The 24,839-nt window shown below is 46.2% G+C and overlaps 2 protein-coding genes across 3 annotated transcripts; both read left to right on the top strand.

Annotated features, from left to right (window-relative positions):
- Positions 1-941: 941 nt before the first annotated feature.
- Positions 942-12,293, top strand: COQ2 (coenzyme Q2, polyprenyltransferase). The gene is made up of 7 exons (XM_068403361.1): positions 942-1,155; positions 1,485-1,651; positions 5,404-5,525; positions 5,756-5,841; positions 6,750-6,883; positions 7,333-7,521; positions 10,239-12,293. Exons 1-7 carry the CDS (start codon positions 942-944, stop codon positions 10,350-10,352), a joined length of 1,026 nt encoding a protein of 341 aa, XP_068259462.1. The 3' UTR covers positions 10,353-12,293.
- An 8,001-nt stretch (positions 12,294-20,294) lies between these two features.
- On the top strand, positions 20,295-24,236 carry LOC137665128 (placenta-specific gene 8 protein-like). 2 transcript variants are annotated; one of them, XM_068403943.1, is made up of 5 exons: positions 20,295-20,375; positions 22,190-22,318; positions 22,534-22,658; positions 23,738-23,841; positions 24,104-24,236. In XM_068403943.1, coding segments are annotated over exons 2-5 (345 nt in total). In that variant the 5' UTR covers positions 20,295-20,375; positions 22,190-22,203; the 3' UTR covers positions 24,105-24,236. The 2 variants fall into 2 exon arrangements, with proteins under 2 accessions (XP_068260044.1, XP_068260043.1); XM_068403942.1 differs by lacking the exon at positions 24,104-24,236 and having other exon boundaries at positions 23,738-23,845.
- Positions 24,237-24,839: the final 603 nt, after the last annotated feature.

The raw sequence follows: 24,839 nt of genomic DNA, 5'->3' as shown, positions 1-24,839 counted from the left end.
TGTATTTTGTATTAGCATTAGTATAGATATTGGTTTTCTTAATTTATTAAATCTGTTTCAATTTCAACCCAGGAGTCTCCCTCCTTTTCCCAATTCCCTTTCTCGGCTGGGGAGGGGTCACTGGGTGACAGAGCAACTGGTTATTGTTTAGCCCTGGGTGTGAGCTAAATGAAGACGCACACAAACCAGTTTTTATGGCTCTGTCCGAAGCTCCCCTCCCTCCCCTGTTATGCAATAACTCATATAAGATGGTGGGAGAACTGAGTGAATGATGACAGAGATCCAAAGGCCATATATGAAATCAGAAATTTTTACTAACTGCAGGCTGGAAAAGTTTGGGAGGAGACGTATACTGACGCATGAACACATACGTCTTGATATGCTTGATGATATACAATCACCTATGGGATTTCAACAAATAGCATGGAAGACTTTGAAGGAATTTAGTAGTCAAAGCAGCACACATGCTTCTCGTGAGGTGCTGAGGTACAGCAACTAAACGTTACAGAAGTTACCGAGTCTGCGCATCCTTTTGTTTTGCCACCGATCCCCCTCGGGTGCTCAGTCAGTATTCATTGCTCGAAGCCGGGTCCAGCCTCCCTCACACCCCGTGCCGGGAGACTTGGCCGCCGTCCTCCGTACCCGTGCCAGGGCCACGGCAGACCGATTCCTGCTGATACCTGCTGGGCCCCGCGGCCTACGGGGAAATGGCTGCTTCGGCGCCGCCGGGGCGGGCTCCGCCGGGCCTGGCCCGCAGTTTCGATTCCCGGAGCGAGGCACCAGGCGGCACAGGCCACCCGGGCGAGGGGCGGCGATGCCCACCCCGGGGACCCGGAGGCGGGGACGCCCGGTCCCGGCCCCGCTACCTCAGACGCCGAGGACGGGGGCGCTGCGCATGCGCGGCGCCGCGTGCACTGCCACGCCGGAAGCGCGGCGGCAAGATGGCGGCGGTCCTAGCGCAGCTCTGCCGGGGCGCCCCCGGCCTCCGCGCCGCCCGCCTGCCCCTCGCCGCCGCCACCGCCCCGCCGCTGCACCGCCCCTCCGCCCCGCCGGCACCCCCGCGGCCGCTCAGCTTTTCGGCGGCCGAGCTGGTGCGCGCTGCGCCGGGCCCGCTGCAGCCCTACCTGCGCCTCATGCGGCTGCACCAGCCCACCGGTGAGCGGGGCGGGGCGGGGCCGCAGCCTTGGGGGCGGGGCCGCAGTTTTGGGGGCGCGGCAGCCTCGGGGGCGCGGTGGCCACGGCGACGCGTGGGGCTGCGGCGGGCGCTGAGGATCGGCGGCCGCAGCTGATGCCGGGGCCCGACGGGCGGCCGGGGAGGGTGCGGGGGGCCCTGCGCCGGTGGCCGTAGCACCCCGCCCTGGCTTCGGGCAGGGGGTTTTGCCGAAGAAGCGCGTGTCTGCTGGCAGCGAGCTGCCGTCTCTCCCCGTGACCCCCCACTCCTCGTTTTCCCCCTCACCCCACCCGCGAGTTTTGTCTTCCCTCAGGGACGTGGCTGCTGTACCTGCCATGCACCTGGAGCATCGGCTTGGCGGCCGAGCCGGGCTGCCTCCCGGACTGGCACATGCTGTCTCTGTTCGGCGTGGGAGCGGTGCTCATGCGCGGAGCCGGCTGCACCATCAACGACATGTGGGATCGCGACTATGACAGAAAGGTAGAAAAGTCCCTGTGGGCTTGCAAAGACCTAGGCTGAATACGAGCCAGCAGTGTGCCCAGGTGGCCAAGAATGCCAACAGCATCCTGGCTTATATCAGCACTAGTGTGGCCAGCAGGACTAATGTGGCCAGCATTGGACTCTTCGATGGGTTAAAAACTGGCTGGATGGCCGAGCCCAGAGAGTGGTGGTGAATGGGACAAAGTCCAACTGGCGGCTGGTCACTAATGGTGTTCCCCAGGGCTCAGTTCTGGGGCCAGTGCTGTTCAATATCTTTATAGATGATCTAGACGTAGGGATTGAGTGCACCCTCAGTGAATTTGCAGATGACACCAAGCTGGGTGGGAGTGTCGATCTACTGGAGGGTAGGAAGGCCCTACAGAGGGATCTGGACAGGTTAGATAGATGGGCCGAGACCAATGGCATGAGGTTCAAAAAGAACAAGTGCCGGGTCTTACACTTTGGCCACAACAACCCCATGCAGCTCTACAGGCTGGGGGAAGAGTGGTTAGAAAGCGGTCCGGCGGAAAGAGACCTGGGGGTGCTGATCGACAGCCGGCTAAACATGAGCCAGCAGTGTGCCCAGGTGGCCAAGAAGGCCAATGGCATCCTGGCCTCTATTAGGAATAGTGTAGTCAGCCGGTCTAGGGAAGTGATCGTCCCTCTGTACTCGGCACTGGTGAGGCCGCACCTTGAATAATGTGTCCAGTTCTGGGCCCCGCACTTCAGGAAAGATGTTGAGGTGTTGGAGTGAGTCCAGAGGAGGGCGACCAAGCTGGTGAAGGGTCTGGAGGGTCTGACCTACGAGGAACGGCTGAGGGAGCTGGGGTTAGCCTGGAGAAGAGGAGGCTCAGAGGTGACCTTATTGCAGTCTACAACTACCTGAAGGGAGGTTGTAGTGAAGTGGGAGTCGGCCTCTTCTTCCAGGCAACTAGCGATAGCACAAGAGGACACAGCCTCAAGCTGCGCCAGGGGAGGTTCAGGTTGGACATTAGGAAGCATTTCTTCTCAGAAAGGGTCATTAGACATTGGAACAGGCTGCCCAGGGAAGTGGTGGAGTCACCATCTCTGGATGTGTTTAAGAAAAGACTGGACATGGCACTTAGTGCCATGGTCTAGTTGACAGGGTGGTGTCAGGGCAACGGTTGGACTTGATGATCCCAGAGGTCTCTTCCAACCTGATTGATTCTGTGATTCTGTGACTAGGGAAGTGATCGTCCCCCTGTACTCGGCACTGGTGAGGCCACATCTCGGACACTGTGTTCAGTTTTGAGCCCCTTCCTACATGAAAGACATTGAGGTGCTGGAGCGAGTCCAGAGGAGGGCAGCAAAGCTGGTGAAGGGTCTAGAGCACAAGTCTGATGACGAGCGGCTGAGGGAACTGGGGTTGTTTAGCCTGGAGAAAAGGAGGCTGAGGGGAGACCTCATTGCTCTCTACAACTACCTGAAAGGAGGTTGTAGCGAGGTGAGTGTCGATCTCTTTTCCCAGGTTACAAGTGATAGGATGAGAGGAAACAGCCTCAAGTTGCGCCAGGGGATGTTTAGATTCGATATCAGGAAAAATTTCTTCACTGAAAGGGTTACCAGCCAGTGGAACAGGCTGCCCAGGGAAGTGGTGGAGTCACCATCCCTGGAGGTATTTAAAAGATGAGTAGACGTGGTGCTTAGGGATATTGTTTAGTGGTGGACTTTGCAGTGCTGGGTTAATGGTTGGACTCGATGATCTTAAAGGTCCTTTCCAACGAAAACGATTCTATGATTCTATGAACTGCTGGTTAATTAACCAAGTACATGTCTGCTCATCTCCAACATCACCGGTGATTCCTTGCTGAGTGCAGGCATAGGGCTTCAGGATCAGAAATTCCTCTGTGTTTCTATCTGAGATGCATGCAATTATTTGTTTACCTTTCCTCCTAAAATAGTAGAAATCATTGTATTTTGTATAACATTTCTCTGTCTAGGACTGTCATAAGTCTTCGAGACTACTTACCTCTGAGTAGGATAAAATATATGTTGTTGTCAGCTCTAGGTAGTACTTGAATAAGTTTATTTTTCAACTTTGTTTTGCATGACAGAACAAAATAAATAACACTTTTTTGCTACACTTGCTAGTTATGATCTACCCAAGAACAACTTTTTTTTTTTTTTTAAATTTTTAGGAGTAGGATTTCCTTGAGTATTGTTAATTTCTTAATGAGAATGGCTGTTAAGAGTATCATGCCCAACCCTGAGCTAATCCTTTTCTATTATGTTGTATTTTTGATCTCCCTTTTGTTCAGAAGAGGGAAATAAGCAAAAGGCAGTGCCCAGTATCGGATGTTGAACTGTGCCCAGGTGCAGGCTTGGAGGAGGGTATCCTGGTGATGCGTCACTGTTAGCTTGTCCTGTTTTCTGTTCCTATATTGTTCCTCTGATTTTGGGTTTCGGCACTGCCAAAAGCCAATCCGATATGTGAAGTTCTTCTTACAGCACTGTTGTATTTGTGCTGTTGGGAAGGCAGTGAACCAGTAGAGGTTTTGTGGCAGCTTTGGGTGCTTTAGGGTTTGGAGGTTATTAACAACTACATATGCTAAAAATATTTGTCAGGGTGGGCTGTGTGGTTAGTAAGATGGAATTTTCAATAGAATTAATTCATTTATGCATTAATGTGATGTGGTTAGATGTAAAGTTTTAAAAATGCCCATCACAGCTCTTTCTTACATACCTTAAAATGATACCTTCAAAACAAGTGCGACAGAGGCTGGGTCAATAGCAGGATGTTGGCTTGTGTTGGTGATGGTGGTTTGGGGTTTTAGATTTTATGTTACTGATTATTTGGTACATGTTTTATTTTCTTTGAATGAAGCATCCCATGTTTGTTTATGATATGCAATGGAATTGGTCACAAATATATTAAGTGCATGTTTAAACTACAAAAGCAGTATTTCGTGTCTAACATAACCTGATTGGGAGGGGGAGAACAAACTAAAAGAGTTTATTTAAATTCACATAAATAAAGCATATGCATAACACTCTGTACATACGTAGTGTTCTGTAAAAAGTTGGCTTTCGAACCTCTTTGAATAGACTTTACACCATTTTCATCAACATGCAAAAACTTTTGTCTTTTTTTTTTTTCTTTTGGCAGTGGTCACCTTTGGACAGTAACTCACCACACATTTCAGTTTAACTTTTTTCTGATATTTGTTTCTTCCTTCAGTTTGCCTTGTATGATTTCTTGTTCCAGACAGAGTTTCTGAACTCCATTATATCCTGACTAGGATTAAAGTAATTGTCCTTTCGCGGTTATTAAGGAGGTTATCTAGGTTATGTGTGCTAGAGGAGCCCTGCATCTTTATGATATTTCACATGGTAATTTAAAGTGTTTAAGCACAGAAGTGCTGCTCACAATTGGGATAGTTAGCTCACAACTTTTTAAGTCTGATTTTTTTTTTCCCTAAGGTAATAAAATTCGTATACAAGATGTCTACAGTGTTTCTAATCACCCTCATTGCACACAAGTGGCAGTTTATTTCTGCTCTGGTTTTTAAAGCCTGTGTGCTTCTATTATAAGCACTGGTGCTTAGAAATACAGCTCATGTCCATGTTGATATGCTGGGTCTGTATCGTTGAAGGAACCCCATCTCATACATTCTGTAACCTGTTTCTGTTTATTTTTCTGCTTATATGCCAATGGTGTGACTTTTAGTTTTAAGATACGTTGGAATGCCTTATGTTGGATTTGGTATTAACATTATTCTTTCCATTTTTAGGTTGTGAGGACAGCAAGTAGGCCCCTGGCAGCTGGAGATATCCCCACTTTCCGGTCCTTTGTTTTTCTTGGGGGACAGCTTAGCTTGGCGCTTTGTGTGCTTCTGTGTCTGAATTACTACAGGTGACGTAGAAGTTATCTTTTGTTTTTCAAAATTTGATTCTGGGTCCAGAGTTAAGCACAGAGATTTTCAGCAGGAAAGGTGTTGGGGCAGAGGGAGGAGGTTATTGGTCATGGAATTGTATTTGAAAATAAAAGAATTAGTTCAGTACTGTGTACAGCTCTTGTAATGCTGCACTGTATCTTGTGATCTTCAGACTGGCAAACAATAAACCTCTTGGTACCTTTTACAGTATCATTCTGGGAGCAGCCTCTTTGTCTCTTGTGATCACCTACCCTCTGATGAAGAGAATAACATATTGGCCACAGTTAGTTTTGGGTGAGCTGGAAATATTTGTACTATTTTTTTATACAGATGTTGTTTTTGAGATGTTTTACAAATTAGTAATTGAACTTCAGCAATCCAATTTTTTTATAACTTTATACTGAAATAAAAATACCTTATAGATAAAGTTCTGTTGTGCCAGAAGCTTCTTAAACAATTTATAACACATATAAGAGTTGATGTTTGGGTTTGGGTTTTTTTTGTTAAAAATCAGTTCCTTATTTTGACAGAGTGAGGGGAGGGAGAAAGGGGAGGGGGGAAGAGAGGGGGGAAAATAAAATTTGTCATTTGAGAATCAGCTTTAGTTTAGAGGTTATATCAAAACCTTTCTTAAACATGCATTTGTTCCTGCATTTCAGTCTTCAGCCTCTAAAATAACTCCTGTGCAGAAACTGATGGTTCTTGTATTTCAGGTTGAGCTACTAAAACATATCTTTATATCTTGGCCTTCACATTCCAGCTGCCTTCAGCTTTTTCAACCAAAATTGTCATTCAACAAAACTGTCAAGGCTGAAGCCTTGAAGTACCGTAGTTGGCTGCTGTGCACTCTTTTGCAGTCAGTTATAATGACATCTAAGCGTTTTAACTTTAGACCCATTGTTGAGTACGCTAGAATAGTTCTGTGCAAACGTTTCCCTTTGCTGATGAAGTCAAAATCGGGGAAAAATATGTGGCTATGCGTATTTCTCCTTGGATGTCCAGACTATTTAATGTCAAATTACTTGTATTTAGACCTGCCTGAAAATAAGTGGTAGAAAAATAGACATGCCAGTATTGTACAAAAAGCTGCTGATATGATATACGTTCGAACAAATAATGTTTAATCCTATACATGTAATTTAGATTGCTCCTGGCAATCTTGTAACATTTTTTTCTTTTTTTTACTCTCTTTGTGTTTTTAGGACTTACATTTAATTGGGGAGCCCTTCTTGGCTGGTCTGCCATCAGAGGGTCATGTGAGTGGTCTGTGTGTTTGCCCTTGTACTTTGCTGGAGTAATGTGGACGCTGGTATACGATACTATTTACGCACATCAGGTGGAGTAACAGTGGGAAGTTTTAGATATCTGTGTATGTTTGTGTGTTTAATTTACAACTTTGTTGTCAAACAGCAGTACTAACCTGTTGCAGTTCTTCACCTTCAGCTGAGCTAAAACAGCACCAAACGAACCCCAGCCCCTTCACCTCTTATTGCTGTTTGCAAATGTTTTACATGTCAGGTAGAAAGCTGGAAGTATAACGCACTTTGCGTGCTTGTGCATTTACATCGTGTAAATAACTTTGATGTTGGTATTAGCTCTTGGCTGCCAAAGCAGCTCTAAGGACCAACCTTCTCATTTAAATTTTAATGTAGTGACCTACAAATGCACTTAAATGGGCTTCCTAATGAGAAGCGTTGGAAACTTAAGCAAGGCCCCCCTTCTTATTTTCCTTGTGAAATGGCAGTTGGATTGTGGATTTTTTGCTAATTCATCCTTTCATTCTAGGATAAGAGGGACGACATCATTATTGGTGTAAAGTCTACGGCGTTACAGTTCAAGGAGGATACGAAGCAGTGGCTCAGTGGCTTCAGCCTTGCAATGCTCCTGAGTTTGTGCATAGCAGGAATGAATTGTAACCAGACATTCCCATATTACTCAGCTGTGGCTGCCATAGGGGCTCACCTAGTGCACCAGGTTTGATGGATTTATTTGTACTTTTTCCATAAGTTCTTGATAAGAAATCAGAGTGCTTTTCAGCCCCCATCAATTCACCAGCTACCTAAAAAAAAAACAATTCCTGTAAAGAGAACTGAAGTCTTCTGACAATAAGCTTGCTTCTCTTAAGTACCTTTTGCAGACCTTTTGTTTGAAGACATGTCCAGTGGTCCACAGACTGTAGAGCACTGGTTTTCAATGTGTTCCTAACCAAAAGAACTGCCTTGCATTAAGCTGGGATCTCAAGGGAACAGTTTTTTTCTCACTTCCAGTAGCAGCTGCAGCTAGATCCACCTCAATATCCTGCAAGACTGTGCAGTTTTTACTATTCTGATACAGCTCCTGCTACGGCTGGCATATATGATCTGAGACTGCAGTTGATGTATATGATTGTTCACTTACTTTAAAAGATTATATGGTCTACAGTATCAAGGACACATGCAGGCTTTTTTTTTATAACATGCTGTACAGTAGCTATATGACAATGAGTGTTGCATGTTCTGTCTCAGAGATGGTGAATTTTACATTGAAATAATTATTCTGTACTGGAGCTTCAGTCTGCGATCTGACAGTATAACAAAATTTTCTGTGGCTTTTTCACTACCACCTGTAGCAGATGTTAATATTACCATTTTATGGTAATTGACAGTTCTCATTCACAGTTCTTTTTATAGCAGAGAACAATCCAGTTCAGTCTTGTAGTTGTATTAGTTCAGAAATTTTAATGAATAACAGAAAGAAAGAAATCAGCTTTGTCAGTAAAGGAAGCGGATAGGATCTTGTTACCCTGTTCTTTCTCAATCCTAACAACTGTGTTGCCCAGTCTTGTAGTGACAAGTCAGTCTATGAAAATTAACTGATAGGTAAGTGATAGCAAAGAGGTTTGTGTGTTGCAAGTAGTAAATCCATCGACAGTCTGAGAAGTTAAGTCTGTGGTTAACATGAAACTTTTTGAAGCACATTAGACTTACGTTACACTTCAATGGAGGGAATTCACGCAGGTGATGGATATTAAACATACCTCTGAGTAAGAGAATTCTTGTGATGATGTAGTCTGGTACTTGTCAGCTACTGCTTTTCATAGCAGTTGTGCTTGGAAATCTATGAGGGAAGGAATACCTCGTTCCTCTGCATAATCATTTACAGTTTGAATTGTCAGAGAGGCCTTACATTGTAGTTGTGGCACAAATGGAAATTACTTTCCTGCAGGGAGGGTTTTATGAGTGAGAACGCAGACCTATTGAATGTAAGTGGTGAAGAGTGCACAACGATTGTGTAGATTGTCAAAGTCACAAGAGCAGCATTGTTCTGTGTACCAGAGCAGCTTCTTTTTGAGTGATTATTTTAATATTAGTTCTGCCTCAACATTCTCATGCTTATCTTCTTCTTCAAGATTTCTGAACGTGTGCTTAACTAACTGAGTTTAGAAAGCCGAGTAAGCTGCATGAGGGGTACGTTTTCCTTAATTCATTGAATTTGTGCCCGAGACAGAGGAATTTGGGTCATGAAGATGTCAAACTTCCATCCCATTCAAGAATTTCACTGATTGATAGAAAAATAACATCTATTTGCTTTGCATTTCTGAAGGTATATCTCGCGGCTTGGCTGCTGTTGGGTTTTATTTTTCAGTTCAGTGTTTTCAGTTGCCTGTGTTTGAGGGGCTGACAGGTTTTCAAGGGTGTGGATAAAATCACGTCTTAGAAGCTTCAGGTTATTTAATCAGAGCCCAGCCCTGTCACCTCTGTACAACTGCAAATGGCAGAGGAACAAGTTTCCCTGGGAAGGTTTCACTTCTTTTAGTCGGATACCTTCTGTTTTGACTTCTTCAGAGGCTGAATTGCAAGGTTTGAGGTTTTGGGGGGTACTTGCCTATGAAACTTTTCGTTTGTTTTGCTTAACATTTCCTCTTGTCATCCTTCTCAAGACTTCTGCACCAAGTTTTGTTTCTGGGAATATTTTTCAGTAACTTTGCTCTTGCTGCAGTCTGATGTTTTTTTTTCCCCTTTAGTTGTGACTCAAAGCAGACAGCTGCCAAGCTGGGCAAACCTTGCTTCTGGCTGTTGTTGCAGGTGTCCTGGTTCTTTTTTGCAAGAGAGTTGAATGCACATGGCTAAGAGCAACTGGACTAAACTAGCCCTGTGTGACTAGGCAGGGCCAGGCACCTTCCTGTGCATTAGGGTTAGCCTGGTTCACTGCTGGCTCTCCAGTGCCTTGTCTCTGTTGGAACACAGAGCAACACCTTGCAGCAGAAATTTAAAGGTGCAGGCAGGTTTTGGGAGTTTTTATTTTTATTTAAAGTTCCCATGGAAGAATTAGGTGGCTACCTACTGAGGAAAATCTCAAAAAGACTGACTTACATGCCCAGATATTTTTACATTTTTAAATATCAAACCAGACACACCAGTATCCAGACTGTTTATACGGTCCTTTGTTGTGAGTGAGTCCGGGAATTGTGTTCATATGTAATCTTTGACTTTTCTGCCGTGTGTTGAATAAACCTGTCAAGTAAACATAGATGCGAGTTATGCAAAAAATCCTTTGTAAGTATTCCTGTTTATTGTGGAGGTAAGGGTAGACTTCAGAATTTGAGGTTCAGTTTTTGAAGTTACAGACCTTTTTGTGTCTTTTTGTGATGTGTCAAATGTTTATGAGTCTGTAGAATAATAATGCTAGAATGTTATACTGTGCTTTTGCAGATTTACACTTTGGACATAGATAAACCTGAAGACTGTTGGAAGAAATTTGCTTCAAATCGTACTGTAGGAGTTCTGCTCTTCACAGGGATTGTGCTTGGAAATCTGTGGAAATGAAAAGACTCAAAAAATGTAGAAGAGCCTATAGAAAACAGGTAGTTGAAATTATTGTAAATACTGATGTTTTAGTCCTGCTAAAATGTAAGTCCTGTAAGAAGGAAGACACTTTTAACATAACTATAGCTGCTTTATACTGTTTATTTATAAAAGCTGGTGAAAACATTCTTGTTTCTAAAAACATGCAAATGAGATTACCCTACAATGTAAGTTTTGATTATCCTTAAATGACTTCAACCTCCATGGAAGCTTCAAGAAGTGAAGCTGCTCTGCTGGTCCTGTGTAGTACAAGCGAACTTCTGTCAAGCTCTGAAAACTGTGAGCCCAAGATTTTATATGAAACAGATGTCTCTTAGTGACAGCACATGGGAAAATGCAAAGTGATTTCAGGATGTAAATAAAATCTGTCTGTACATGTTTGGTATTCTGATTTATTACATGAATAATTTTCAGTTTGAGTTGGAGCTTGTTGCGTGGAAGAATTGCAATACGAATTTTTATCCTGAGGTGTCTAGAAGCAGTCAGGATTCTGTGAGTGTGTGAGGTCCAGAATAAGGAGTCAATAGAGAAGTATGTAAAATTATGTTTTGCTCTTGCTGTAATTGCTGGCAGTGAAAAGAATTGCTTTTCACATGAAAAGAACAGGCTCCTGCAAAGTTGCCTGCACAGAGTGAGCTGAGCTCGTTTATCAAGAGTGATTTGAACACAGACTACTGACTTAAAACAAAAAAACAGAACAGCCCAGAGCTATTGCCAGGTGTGTATGACTGGTGGTTGACCCTGAGCTACAAATTCATCATGCAAAGTGATGCTCATTTTTTTATTTTTAGTTTTTAATTCTATTTGTTTTGCCTTATGCCTGCTGGATTTACTTGTAGTCTTACAGGAAGAACTTGTTTATGGGAGGATTCCTGTTAACAATAAAAACAGCAACTGCAGGCTAACAATTGCATTGCTCCAAACCATTCATGCTTTCAACTGGTTTATGCTCTCTCAGTTACATGATATGCATGGTAGTTAACCTTTTCTTTGACTCATGGTGTTCAACGTGTCCTGGAATTAACTTCTGTGAAAGAAGCAATGGACACAGCTGTTCTAGGAAAATTATACGGTGGAGTTTACCTCAGTTTACATACTGGCAGGCAAGCCAGCGCGCTTTTGTCCCCCGGTGGCTTTGCGTATGCCTGCGTACGGAGCCATGGTTTGGTGATGCAGAGCGTTTGGTTGCCAAACTCATTATGGAATTCCAATAACCTTTCCTGATGTCTACTCTGCTCCTTGAGTGGTGAGGCACAACTGTGCGTGCAGTCGCACCAAAAATAAGGCTGCCTACTGCTCTAGCTCTGAAGATGGGTATCATATTTTAAGGTTGTTTAAACCGATACATCTGAGAGACATCGCAGTCCAGAGCCACGTGTTCAGGGTTTGCTAACTGTGGTTTGCATTACCGATGATGGTGAACAGGCAAAGAAGTTCCTGTTGCATGGAAATGAGAAATGAGTCAATGGCTCTGGTCACAGAAGATCCTTTTTGGTGCTGGAACAGAGTTCTGTGGGTTCTGAATGCTTCTTCTTTTTAATGTACACCTTGTAAAGTTTTCTCTTTGACTGTTTGAACAAGTAATGTCAAATATATTTTGAGCAAATTAGAGTAGATTTTTCAGCCTGACTGCATATAGGATAGAAATATGTGAAAATGTTAGGAAGTATAACTGCTTTTAGGGCCTCCTTGGTCCTTACACAGAAATTCTTAAATAGGGGTTATAATTTTGGGGTGGAGGAAGTATGAAGTTGAAGAAAAGCAGTTTAAAAATTAATAATAAGTTCTGAACAATTACATGACAAAGTTGCATTTTGTAGAGGGAGAACTGGATGCATCCAACTTCGTGTTGAACTTTGTTTATAAGGCATTTACTAGTAATAAAAAAGTCTTTTGTTGTAATTAGTATGGATCAGTTTCTTAATGCTTGTAATATTACCTTAGAGAGGTTGTGGCAAAAGTTCTTAATCCTTTTTAAAAGTGTCTTTAAGTAGCTTAGATTTGGGAAGAACTCACATTTTGTAGTGCCTTTGAACCTACTGGTGTCCTTTATCCAATGACAACTTGTCACAAGCAAGTGTTGCCTTGTAATGAGAGCAAGAAGAAGGTGTAGCTAAATAGAGTAAAAATTCAAGTATCAAAACAGTTCTTGTGTCTTCAACTTGAAAATCATTGCGTGTTTTCTGTGGGGGTTTTCCAAATTAATCTCGAAATGCATTTTACAAAGATAAGCCATAGCTTTTAGGTTCATTGACTGAAAAATTAAGAAAGGTTTAGGTTTTAGGCTATAATACTGAGAGTGTTATTTGCGTGAGCATTTTATGATTAATACACAGAAATAAGAAATAACTTTGTAAGTGCAAAAGAGACAAAGGCAGAACTACATCCTGGCTAAAACCCTGTTTGTGTCTGCTGGCAGGTATATGTGCGTATCTTCTCTTCTCCTTCCATTCCCTAGCTATTCTATTCCAAATCTTCACGAAGACACTTTCCACTGTCTGTTAAAAATTTCTCAAATACACCCATCTCTAAGCAGCAACTTCATTATTAGCTAGTGTGCTTTTGCACAAATAAACAGTGTCCTCTGGAAGCGTCTCCTCCAGTGTCAAGTGTTGCATTTCTCTTCCCCTTCCTTTTCCAAATGTTCTTCCACAGGATGTTGAGATAGATATCAAATACTTTTGGAGACAGCAGGAAGGTCAAATGTGCCTTGCAAAAGCAAACATGAAATGCTGGCAGTTGCTCAGCGAAACAGAAGACTCTTTAAGCAACACAAATGCTTGCCTTTGTGTGCTCCCATTGTACTTTGTAGAAAGGTGTATCAAAGCAACACCAGCTCTTTGTCCAGGAGTAGCCGTACGTACGTAGGGGTGCTAGCTCCTGTAGGGATACGGGGAGAGGTTGCCAAGGCATCAGCAGCCCTTCGTGGTGGGGCTGGATCCTTCACTCAGAAGCCCGCTTGGGACAGTGGCACACGGGAGCTTTCACACTCACCTTTGGCCAGGGGGAGGGACCAGCCATAGGGTCATCCAAGGCGAATTGTGCCTGGATTTTGCTATTTGTGTATTTCTTGGTAAATATGGTATCATTAGTGCACGGGGGTCAGATTTTTTCCTCCCTGTAATTTCAGGAAAGTGTATGCTGCAGGCACCTAGCTCAGGAACCGTGATATGCAAACAGCATGGGCCAGAGGACATGGGACAGCCAGTATGGCTGGAAGGCAGTCTGGCTGCTGGGGTCACCAGGTCAGTAGGTCAGGCATAGCACCAGCCACTGGTAGCATAACGTGGGAATGAAAATGTGGCTCGACTCAAAGTCAGAAAGGTGTGTCAGCATGTGGAGAGATCGGAGCGTCCTGTGGGCTGAAGTCATTGAAAAGCCAGCTGAAAATTAAGGTAACCCATCACCTGTACGAGCACGGCATTGTGGTTAGCCAGTATTGAAGGAAGACACTGAAAGCACAACCTTTGTGATGAAGGACTGGTGTGGTAAACAGAAGCAGGAGAATCTATTTTCTGGGTGCTGCTTTGTGTTTTCCTTTTGGCAAAAGCAGGAAAGGGCCATTAGTAGGCATCACAGTGCAAATACCAGGAGAGACGATCCCTTTAAGCTTCAAAGCAAAGCTGACAAGAAAAAATGTGGATGTTAACCAGCCGTGATGTTTAGCTGAAGGCTCCTGGCATACTGGAGAGGTGAGTCTCCTGCAGTGCCTCCCTGTAGGTTGTGACAGAGGCAGAAGGCCAGAGCAAATTTTAACACAGTGTGTGCTAGATACAGTGCCAGAGTTATAAAGGAAAGTGCAAAAACCCTTGTTGGTTTTACAGCACTATTCTTTTCTTGGATGGTGGTGGTTAAAAAACACCACCCCGCTACCCCCAGCCAGGCAGCTGTACACGCATGTTTTGTCTCATCTAAGCAGGAAGAGGTCTAATACAATTTAAAAAACAAAACAGAAACCAACAACAAAAACCAGTGTTCAAATGCCAAGTTCAAATCTTTTAAAAATACAGCTTTAATTTCTGGAAGAGTGAGTGGAAGTCCCTGCCCTAATGAAAAAAAAAAAACACAAACAAAACCCACTCCTGAATGTTTACACCAGCAGAACACAATTCCTTCACACTGCAGAGCTTCTTGGCTATGACAGCTAGAGTAACAAGGAGAAATATCTAATATAAAATATGTTGCTTTAACTGCATGAAGAACAGAACCAAGCCTGTAACAAGCTGTGAGGCCGAGGGGGGAAAGCAGCCCATTCCACAGTTCCTTGTTTTTTTTCCTGGACTGGCATCAAAGTATTGTTCAGCTCTGAATGAAAAGTACATCGAAGGGAAATAAATAATTTTATCTCCAAGTTCACCCTACGGGAACAGCACATGCATAGCATGAGGGGACTGTTTTGAGGAGAAACTTTAACAGTGTTAAGTGGCTGCTTAGTAGAAAGACCTGTGTGCATTTTGTGTTGGCTGTCATGCTATAGCATGGCCAAATATCTGTTTGATTTTCCAGCTTCATCAGAGCTTATTTTTCCCCAAACGTTGTCATGCTATTAACCACTTTTTCAGGAAAAACACAAATGGAAATAAAAGTACATGAGAGAAAAATGAAGGAAAGCATGAACTTTATGTACACCATAAACTGTTTTTTGGCAATACCTGCATTACTGTTGCACTTTATTTAAGCATGGGTTGGAAGGGACCTTAAAGAATTTATTTGCTTAGTGTTGGCATGATGCTTTTTTCCTGCCCTCAAATTCCACGTGCATGACATCACACAGTGGATGCAGTAATGCAATAAATGAAAGATTTTACAGGTCACTGGAACAGGTGTCGCGCTGACCGTACCTGTCAGAGGAGCTGGGGAGGTCTGTCTCCTTCCTGCTTGGTGGGAAGATCCAGGGCAGAAAGCCAAGGCTGTGTAAGCACAGGTTGTCCGTGAAGCTGTTGAGGCTGAGGTTGCTCTCAGCAGGTTAAATGACAGGCTGAAGGTCTGGTGTTGTAGTGCATACCTCCTCTTCCAGGTGACAGGTGATAAAGACCCTGATTGCTCAACCCCAAGCAGGGCTCTGGCACCCGCAGGTTCACCCTTGTTGGGTCTTATCTGGCAAGGGTGCTCTCCACAGCTGGCCTGCCACCAGCACAACCCGGGGACCAGTCGCCTGGTTTTTCTCATATGCTGGGTAGGATGGGCAGAGTGTCCTTTCAGTCCCCTGGTTTTTCTCATATGCTGGGTAGGATGGGCAGAGTGTCCTTTCACCCCTTCACATGTCTCTCAACCCAGTCATGAGCTACTGTGCTGTCAGGGGTCCTCTGAGATCTTGGGACAACCATACAAGGAAGCCATCCGCTATAGAGCGGGTGCAAAGGTGGCAACTGTTGTTATCTGCTGTCTTCAGGCCTGGCTCAAGAAATCAGTGGCAATGCAGGGGGGGACCAAAAAGTTGCCTTCAAGAGTTCAAGCTGCTCAGTGCTGATTTATTTACACCAAGGTAAGCCAGAAGGTACTTCAGAAAACTGGAGGTTAAACACATAGGGAGCTACCATGAGAAGCTATCAAGGTGAGCGTGTTGGGTACCAGGCGGATGAAATCATGCAGAAGAAATCCTGTCATACACAAGAGGCATCACATGCACACGGAGGGGAGAAATGACACTGCTATCAAACTGAAGGTGAGCAAAGCTCTCCTCTGAAGAGGACTTGTGGTCACATGCATGCAGCAGATGCAGAGCTGCACAGCTTCCCCCTCTTGCACATCATCTTTTCCAATCCAGCTTTTTCTCAGATTGCCTTCTCCCATCTGTCTTAAAAAGCATCTTTGTTATTAAGTAGTAAAGGCCCTTTTTAATCAGCAGTACACCTTATTCTACCAAGTAACATCAATACATTCAAAAAGTACTTGTCACACATCAAATTCAGTTGCAAAGTGTGTTGGATGTCATTCTGTCAATACCTTGGTTAACGTTGGATTAACTTCGTGATGCATCACGTGTGGCCGCTCACTCAGCTCCTGCTCAGGTGTTGGGATAACGCACCGCTCCTCATGTACGCTGGGAGCAGTGCTGACAGGTTAAAGTGAGGGCATCATGTATGCCGGACACAAGGGATGGGAGAAGGTAAGGACCATCATCCCCTGCAGCATGGTGGCAGCAGCTGGTGGCTTGGGATAAAACCCTTGGGAGGCCATAGAAATGGCACAGAGCACACATCCAAGCTGGAAGGTAGACACCAGCCAGCTTACCCGAAAAAGCCTTCAGAGCCGGCCCAAGAGCAGCCGGACTGCTGATGTTTTCCTGCTTCCCACTGCTGCGTGGGGACAGGGATGGGGACAGGAGGACCTGCACTCACACTCTCTGATAGCTCTTCTGCTTGTGCACGGGTGCGAGTCAGTGAATTTGTGTGTCAGGGAATTCATGAGGTAGCAGATTACAAAATTAACGAGTTGGACTAGTCTGTTACAAGGGGATTGATTTCATTGTTGATTTTTACCTCATTTTTTTTTACCTGTGAGCTCCTGAGATGCAATTTGATTCCCAGGGGGCATTGTCCTGCAAATCTGAGTGACCCAGAGGAAGAGTGGCACCGCTGAAAGGATGGTGAGCCATAACAGATGACAAGCGCAGGAAGCAGAAGTTCAGCCAGGCTGCGTGAAGCATCTTGTGACAAACCTTCACCCGAGCCAGCATGCAACCACAGGTGGATGTGAAACCACTCTCCTACTACTTTCCTTTGGGTCTAACATGCTACAGCTGCCGTGAGCAACCCACTGTGCACTTGACCTTGTGTTTGGGTGTCTGCAGCACGAGGGGCTTGGGCAGCTTGCCCAGGTGGCAGTGCACCCCCCAGCCATAGCCCCAGCCCCATTTTCTGTCTGATCAGCCAGCTGAGTGGAACCACTCCACCATGTGCAGTGTCCCTGGCATGGGAGGGATGAGGGGCATGCAGGCGTGGGCAGGGACCAGCTCTCTCCTTGTACCAACTGCAGTTTTGGTGAGATGTGAACCTGACCCTTAGCCATATTTCTAAGGGCTGTGAAAGTTTCCCTAACACTTGCTCAGCTCCTTTCTCCTCCAGCTTTTATAGTTGTGGGGATTTTCCTTTCACCTGAGTCCTTCCAAGCTGTGGGAAGGAGGCAAGGTTTGGGGGAGAGGTGGTCTTCCATTGAACCAGCTGAGACATCTGGAAAAAAAAAAAACAAAGTTTCAGATGCAGAAGCCCTTCTTCATGTCTGAAACAAAACGCTGTTGAAACAGTGAGGTTACTCTGCCTCTTCATAGCATTATAGAATAGTTTTGGGTTGGAAGGGACCTTAAAGATCGTCTAGTTCCATGGATGAAACACCTATGATCATTTTTGTGTCTCTCCTCTGGACTTGCTCCAACAGATCCACGTCTTTTCTGTATTGAAAACTCCAGAGTTGGATGCAGTACTCCAGGTGGGATCTCACAAGAGCAGAGTAGAGGACCTGAATCACCTCCCTCAACCTGCTGGCCACGCTGCTTTTGATGCAGCCCAGGATACATTTTTTTTTTTTGTCTGACTTAAATGCTGGGTGAAGGGAATGAGCTGAGGCAGGTGTTGTCTTTGTTTAGCCCACACCCAGGGCTAAACAATAGCAGTTTTTCCTCTCACCCAATGTCCCTTCCCCAAATGAGGAAGGGAATTGCGAAAAGGAGGGAGACTTGTAGGATGAAGTTAATCAGATTTAATGAAATTAAGAAAATCAATATAAATGACAACACAAAACAGACAAAATATACTTATCCACAGATCACTGGCAAGTTGCTCCAGGAATCACAACAATAAAGAGGGAGCAGGAAGAGAGGGCAAAGGGAGCAGGAAAAACCACAATCTCTTTTATAGTGAGCTTGATGTCAATGACATAGAATACACCTGTGGGCCAGCCTAGGTCAGCTGCCCTGGATTTAACTGCTAAGGGTCTTGATTACCATGGCTGGTCACAAACTGAAACCAAATTCCAATGAAACCAGGACAGGTGTTTATGGTGATGTTTTCTCAGGGTGACAAAGGGCAGTTACACTTCAATGCACGAGGATTGCAGGCAGAAGTGGGCTGCTTTTCTGCAAGAAAAGCACTTGGAGGGCCTGGTTGCTCAGTCAGTGTCACCCCAGCTCTGAATAAAGGACACACTGTTAAAATCCTTAAAAAGTTGCTGATGAGCTTTATTTTTTAATGTTATCTCCCATACCAACCATGCATTTCAGCTTCCTCTTTCCCCGCCACTGGCAGACTCCTAGGCTAGCTGGCACTTTGCATGAGCCTAGTCTAGCCAGCTGGTGGGATGTCAGGTATCCCCCCTTCTAGAAAGCCTCTGCTGAACTACAACTTTTTGCAAACCTCAATTCCTGCGGCCTCTTGCAATGTTTTTGAAAAAAAAAAAACAAACATATGTATGATCCAGCCAGGGGTCTGCCAGGCAGCCCCATCACAACACAGGGTCAGCCGCAGTTGAACTTTGGAGCTGTTGGAAGCCAAGGGGAGCATTTCAGGTCATGGCTCCCTGTTACCTCAGCAACACTAGTGGTAAAAGGCTCCACTTAATGCACCGTAAATCCCAGCCTGTTGACAAAGACGGTAAATTGCAGTTTAACCCAAATTTCTCTTTCCCTCCTTCTTGTCAATGGCGAGAGAGAAGGGGAATGTGCCATCAGCACTTCACATGGAATGCTTTGAACTTGTGTTGCTCCTGGGCAAGCAGCTGCTCAGACCCGCTCTGTGCTCTCTGCACACTCTGTGCATCACGCTGGGAAACAACAACCACTGTCCTGGTGTCACAGCTTCTCTACGAAATGTGGAAGTGCATCCAAAACTGTCAGTGACTTGCACAGGGCGTGAGCGGTTAAATATTAAATAGAAGTGCTCATATATTTGGGGCTTGTTAGTGAAGAAATAGTAAATATTAGTATCTCATAGAGGGAAATGGATGGTGAGGTGAGAACTCAGTTAATTTTACAATAGCCAGGCTATGTGGCTTGTGACAAGCACTTGGGGAATCAGCCTAATTTTTACAGAAAGCCTCCACGTGGGGTGTATTTACTAATTCAGAAATGAAAACCCAAACGCATCCCTAAGAAGGAGCAGGGAACACACTTGCTGCAGATAGAGGAGAGGATTAAAAGCAAAGGTAGCATTGCGTCTTGCTGCCTCCTCATCTGGGGCTGAATGGAAGTGGAGAAGGACAGTCGGGGCTGGGGCTTCCCCCCATCACAGCCTCATGGCACAGGGTGATGACCCGCAGGGAGCACCCCCCCCACACACACACAGCGGTTTAGCTGTCTCTGGCTTTGACTGAGAGCGTCCTGTTTTGTCCCTGCGTCAGTGGGCTGGGGCGGGGGCTGTTCTGGGTGCCGCAGGGATGTTTTGGCCACCCAGGAGCCTCTGCCACGGCCCCTTTCACCGCCACGCTGCCCACTCGCTGTCGCCCAACCCTGGCTGTGAAAGCAAGCAGATCTGCACAACCCCTTTGTCCGAAGCCTTTTCCTTGAGGAAAGGGAAAAGCTCAGAGTGAAGCACCCTGAGGTGCTCCTCATTTCGTCTGGTCTGAGATCTGAGAAGTATGCTTTTTCTTTGGGGAAAAATGTTGGAAAAATGTCTATCCCAACAAATACACATCATTCAGAGCTGTTCTCCCCCAAACAACAACCACACGTACACAGACTTAAGGGAATAAGGCAATATGCATGCTACCATTTTTTAAAAAGATGAACAGCAGTCTGTGATTTAATTCTGGGAAAAGGGAAAAAAAAAAAGTTGTGCTTATTTGCACATGTGGTGAGGCTGTAGTTGTACCAACAGGGCACAGCTCCTGACCTCCCCCCTAGTTACCTCCCACCATTATGTTTGCTCACTGCTGGCCGCCAATAAGAGCCTCCAGGAGTGAGAAAGCCTAGTTTCATCTTCCCCAGAGCTTCTCTGCACAGGACCCCGGCCAGCAAGGAAGCCTGCACTGACAGAGGCTGCTCGCCAGAAGGTTGGTTCTCTTAAAGCATGGAAATAGTAAAAACTTATTAGCTTGGGAAGAGTGGGATAATAGTGCAAAAGTAGAGATTTTTGTTTGTTTGTTTTTCCTGCTCAGCACATAATTTAAAGCAAAATATATGGCAAATCCTACTCTGGGAAGGGGGGTGGTTTTTAAAAATCTATGCACAAAAGCTGAATTACAGAGAGGTTACTTTTTGCTACTTTCTCCTGCTACCATACTTGTATAACTGTGTTAAAGGAATCTGGCTGGTAATTTTCTCTCTCAGTTTAAACTGGGCTCTCTCTTGTCTGCATGGATGCTCAAGCCTGAATTTCTCTTAGCAAGGCTGCTTAGCTGTATGTGTTTTCTGGTAGGCTCTGAGGATGTGCTGGATGTAGCTGCTGCCTTGCCAGAAGCTGGGATGTCAGTTGCTTTTATATGTTGCTGCCTGGTCTCCCTGTTTGCTGTCCTTTTCCATGGGGTGTGCTATTGGTGATGAGAGCATCTGAATGTTGCGATCTCTTCATTAATGTTTGCAGCTAAGAGAGAAGAAAGTATGTGCATGATGCCTGTGTACAGAATACTGTGCATTTGTAAAGGTGTAGAAAGTAGAGATTTACCACGTGTTGGTAGTATCACTGTGGGTCGGCAGAGGGAAGCGCCGGAGGCAACGCACCCTCACGGTTTCCCTCTGGACATGTACCTGATAGTGCCTCTGGCTGCATTCACACTGGGCTCGAAGGCTGGAGCGTGCTGCCGGGTGAAGCCAGGAGTGGGCTTTCTGGAGGAGCATGTGTTGCCCCAGAGGGTGGAAAGGGAGGGTGCCCCCCCCTCCGCCCGCTCAGCATCACCCGCTTCGTTTCAGTTTCTATTCTAGCTGCTGAGCTCAGGAGCTACGTGGGGAGGCATCTGACCAACCACCCAGCAGCACGGTTCTGCCTTTGCCAAGCTGCTATTTCCAAGAAGGAAAAAAAAAACAAAAACCAACCCCACAACACCAATTTGTAACAAAAAGGCTCAACAGATGCAAGCAGGCAGTTTATCTGTGGTTTGTTTTTTTTTTTCTTCCACTTTCCTCTATTTGTGCATAACTGGAAGAACTTGACCTCAGGGCAAAACTTGCTTTTAATGGTTATCTGAGAATGTTTTGTGCTGTCTTTTTCTTGGCTGGGAGAATAGGAGCACAGAGAATTTTTGTGGTTTTTTTTTTTAGACCTGAGGTTTCCTGATTTTCAAGGTTTACTTGCTTAACTGCAGGAAGGCAAGGACTGGGGGTTCAGACTTGGGACATAGCATTGAGTTTCTGCCTTTCTGGCTCTCTACAACAAAAAAATGGAGATACTCGTTTTCTACAGTATCTCTCTTGCACGGAGCCCAGCTTCATTAGGAGGAAATGCAAGACCCCAGCTGCCTCCCGCATGCTTTGTACCCTTGCCAAAACAATCTTGTGTAAAATATGCCGAGTTCAAGAACCAAAATGCCCGAGTCACTGGCTTTAGCCTGGGATCACTGCCCAGCCCTGCTTGGCACAAGGGAAATCGGTGAACTGCATCTAGGCACTAGTGAAGCCTTTCTGGTGTGCAGTGGGGAACGTCAATGGCCTGGTGCTATTTTGAAGGCTGGATAAAATGGCAGAATATGCAATAATGTTGAAAAGACACAAATGCAGATAAGATATGGTTACACTTCATCACCTCCAGCAGCAGCAAGGGAGCTGGGCGAAAGGCCACCTGCTGAAGAGCGATGGTGACCAGCTCGGTTGGGGGATCAGACCGACCACAGTTTTTTCACTAACTGTCCTGTTCCCCTCCTGTCTCTTTCAGAAGAGCAACTCAGAATGGCCACCCCATCCGTCGTGACGGTGCAGCCGCAGTACAGCATGATCATGCCCAGTGCTGCGAGGAGCATGTGGCAGACAGGGCTGATGGACTGCTGCACCGACTGCAGCGTCTGTAAGTGCCTCGGGTGGTCCCGTCTCTCAGCCGTCAGCAGTGACGTGCTGCGGTCGGTCCCACGCCCTCTCAGGACATGTTTCTTGCCCCGGCCACTCGGGTCGGTGGTGCGATAGCTACAGACATGTAGCCTGGTCCTCCCAGTTCCTCCTCCAATGCCGGTGGTGCTGGGCGGGCAGAGCCTCACCCACCGCTGCCTTTCTCCCCCTTGCCAGGCTGCTGCGGGATGTTCTGCTTCCCCTGCCTTGCCTGCCAAGTGGCCGGGGACATGAACGAGTGCTGCCTGTGTGGGACCAGCGTGGCCATGAGGACCCTCTACCGCACCAGATACAACATCTCGGTCAGTAGTTAACCCGCCCCCTCACCGTGCTGCGAGGCTGAAAGATGAGGTGCCCCCAAGGCCTCTCTCTGCACATCAGGGATGAGCAAGGGGTGGCAGCACTCCCCTCTTGCCCTTTTTTTCACTTTTGTATCCTGCACAATTCTGGGAGCACAGCACAGGAGTTGGGATGCCCTCGGCCAAGCTGATCCCTGGGCTGGTGTCCAACTACGCACGTTAATCAGACATAGCTCCTTCCCAGCACCCTTCACCGGGGGCACGTGTTGTGTCTTCAGCTGCTGCCAACCACAGTAGCTCGCAAAGCCTCGGCTGGTGCTTCCCCATGCCATCCCCAATCTTTGAAAGGCAGGAAAGGTTTGAGATAGTTGTGGGCAGACTAAAGAATAGATTAAGTTGGTTACACAGATAAACATCCCTAACCAGATGAGGGAGAAAGGTGGGCATTTGCATACAGTACATATGTGAAATGGTTTCTTCCCACCACGGGTTAGTGTCATCCCCAGTGCCAACCGTGGGGGCCCAAGTCCAGTTTGCACAAATTCTCTCTTTCTGTGTGCATTTCCCCCCTCAGTCTTAACCTCAGAAGCCAAAACATAAGTAGCTATCTGCAGCTTGCAGAGAAGGCTCCCTCCTTCTACCAGGCAACTAGTGACAGGACTAGAGGACACAGCCTCAAGCTCTGCCAGAGGAGGTTCAGGTTAAACATTAGGAAAAATTTATTCACAGAAGGGGTTATTAGGCATTGGAATGGGCTACCCAGGGACGTGGTGGGGTCACCATCCCTGGAGGTGTTTAAGAGAAGACTGGATGTGGACTTAGTGCCATGGTCTAGTTGACACAGTGGTGTTAGGTCAAAGGTGGACTCGAAGATCCCAGAGGTCTCTTCCAACTTAGTTGATTCTGTGATTCCTTTCCATAGTGTTGGGGATTCGCCAGCCCCAGTTTTTAGTGTCTGCTACTCAGGGTGCTCCAGCCAGACAGGAAAAAAAGGGCACACAAAGTGGAATGTGATTAAGTTTTTCTTGGCCAAAACGTGGCTTTTGGGAAGCCTATGTCCCTAACCAATTTCTTCCTAACAGGGGTCCATTTGCTCTGACTTCTGTGTCACCACGTGCTGCCTCATGTGCTCTGTTTGCCAAATTAAGAGAGACATCAACCGGAGGAGGGAGCTGGGCATATTCTGGTAAGATGGGTGTGCTGGTGCTGGTTTTAAAGCCGCTGCATACAGCCAAGTTGCTTCCTGGAGTCTCTCCTGCCAATGCCTGACATAAGACACAGGGTTGCTGCAGTGGGGAAATGGCCACGGACAGGTGACAAGAATGACCTGTCCTGCAGCAAAATGTTGCTGGGAATGTCATGCAGGACCGGGGGGGAAGGACTGGGGAAAACACATTGTGGTGAGGCACAGCCTCACTCCCTGACCCTCCTCTCCTGTCCCATTGCAGATGCTGCTGTCCTCGCTGCACCCTGTGGAGCTGCTGCGGGCAGGAGTCGCCGCTGCCCTGGCCCTTGGGAAATGCACCATGGGGGTTTGCCTTGATTACGGTTGATTCCCCCTTCCCTGAGTAACACCATGAATAAACAGCAGAGTTTGCCTTCCTGCCTGTACATGTGTCACTCTTGCACTGCCCGAGAGCACCCATCCTTCTCCCGCTCCGTCCATCCGTCTCAGCAGTCCCTGGTGCGGCTGAGACTTCCCCGTGCCCATTGCAGAGAAAGATTTTCACTAGTATTTTGTTATTCACTCAGCTTTTAGAAAGGTTGTTTAATGCATCGGGAGGAATTGTCGTTGCTCATCCAAGCTGTAAAATTTGGAAAAGTGACTTCTGCCCCAGGGCAGAGCTGGGGCTTCTGGCAGGCAGGTGATGGCTGAAGGCCACCGAGTGCTGAGTTGTCCCTGCTGTGGTGGCCTGGTTGGCCATCTGGGGCTGCTGGCCAGTCCCACCTTTCTGAACGTAAAGCCATGGGGATTTTTGGCTGCCTGGCACCAGCCCACCTCCTGCGATGCAGAGACATGCTCCCCTACAGACCCTGAGCATGAATTCCCACCCGCCTGCGATTAAAAACTTGGTTGGGTCATGGGTTGGCCAAGTCCTCTCCATGGGCAAGCCCTGCCGCCTCTCAGCCATGGCCAGGCAGAGGACGCCTGCCTGCGCTGGGCTGTTAGTCATACGTTATCTG

This window comes from Nyctibius grandis, chromosome 6, assembly GCF_013368605.1.
Source record: "Nyctibius grandis isolate bNycGra1 chromosome 6, bNycGra1.pri, whole genome shotgun sequence".
In the NCBI taxonomy this organism is placed as follows: domain Eukaryota; kingdom Metazoa; phylum Chordata; class Aves; order Nyctibiiformes; family Nyctibiidae; genus Nyctibius; species Nyctibius grandis.
This window is presented reverse-complemented; position numbering and strand designations above follow the sequence as displayed.

Coding starts and splice junctions, on each gene's coding strand:
- COQ2 (XM_068403361.1), top strand. CDS start 942: ATGGCGGCGGTCCTAGCGCAGCTCTGCCGGGGCGCCCCCGGCCTCCGC. Junction 1,156..1,484: donor GCGGCTGCACCAGCCCACCG/GTGAGCGGGGCG, acceptor GTCTTCCCTCAG/GGACGTGGCTGCTGTACCTG. Junction 1,652..5,403: donor ATCGCGACTATGACAGAAAG/GTAGAAAAGTCC, acceptor TTCCATTTTTAG/GTTGTGAGGACAGCAAGTAG.
- LOC137665128 (XM_068403942.1), top strand. CDS start 22,204: ATGGCCACCCCATCCGTCGTGACGGTGCAGCCGCAGTACAGCATGATC. Junction 22,319..22,533: donor CTGCACCGACTGCAGCGTCT/GTAAGTGCCTCG, acceptor CCCCCTTGCCAG/GCTGCTGCGGGATGTTCTGC. Junction 22,659..23,737: donor GCACCAGATACAACATCTCG/GTCAGTAGTTAA, acceptor TCTTCCTAACAG/GGGTCCATTTGCTCTGACTT.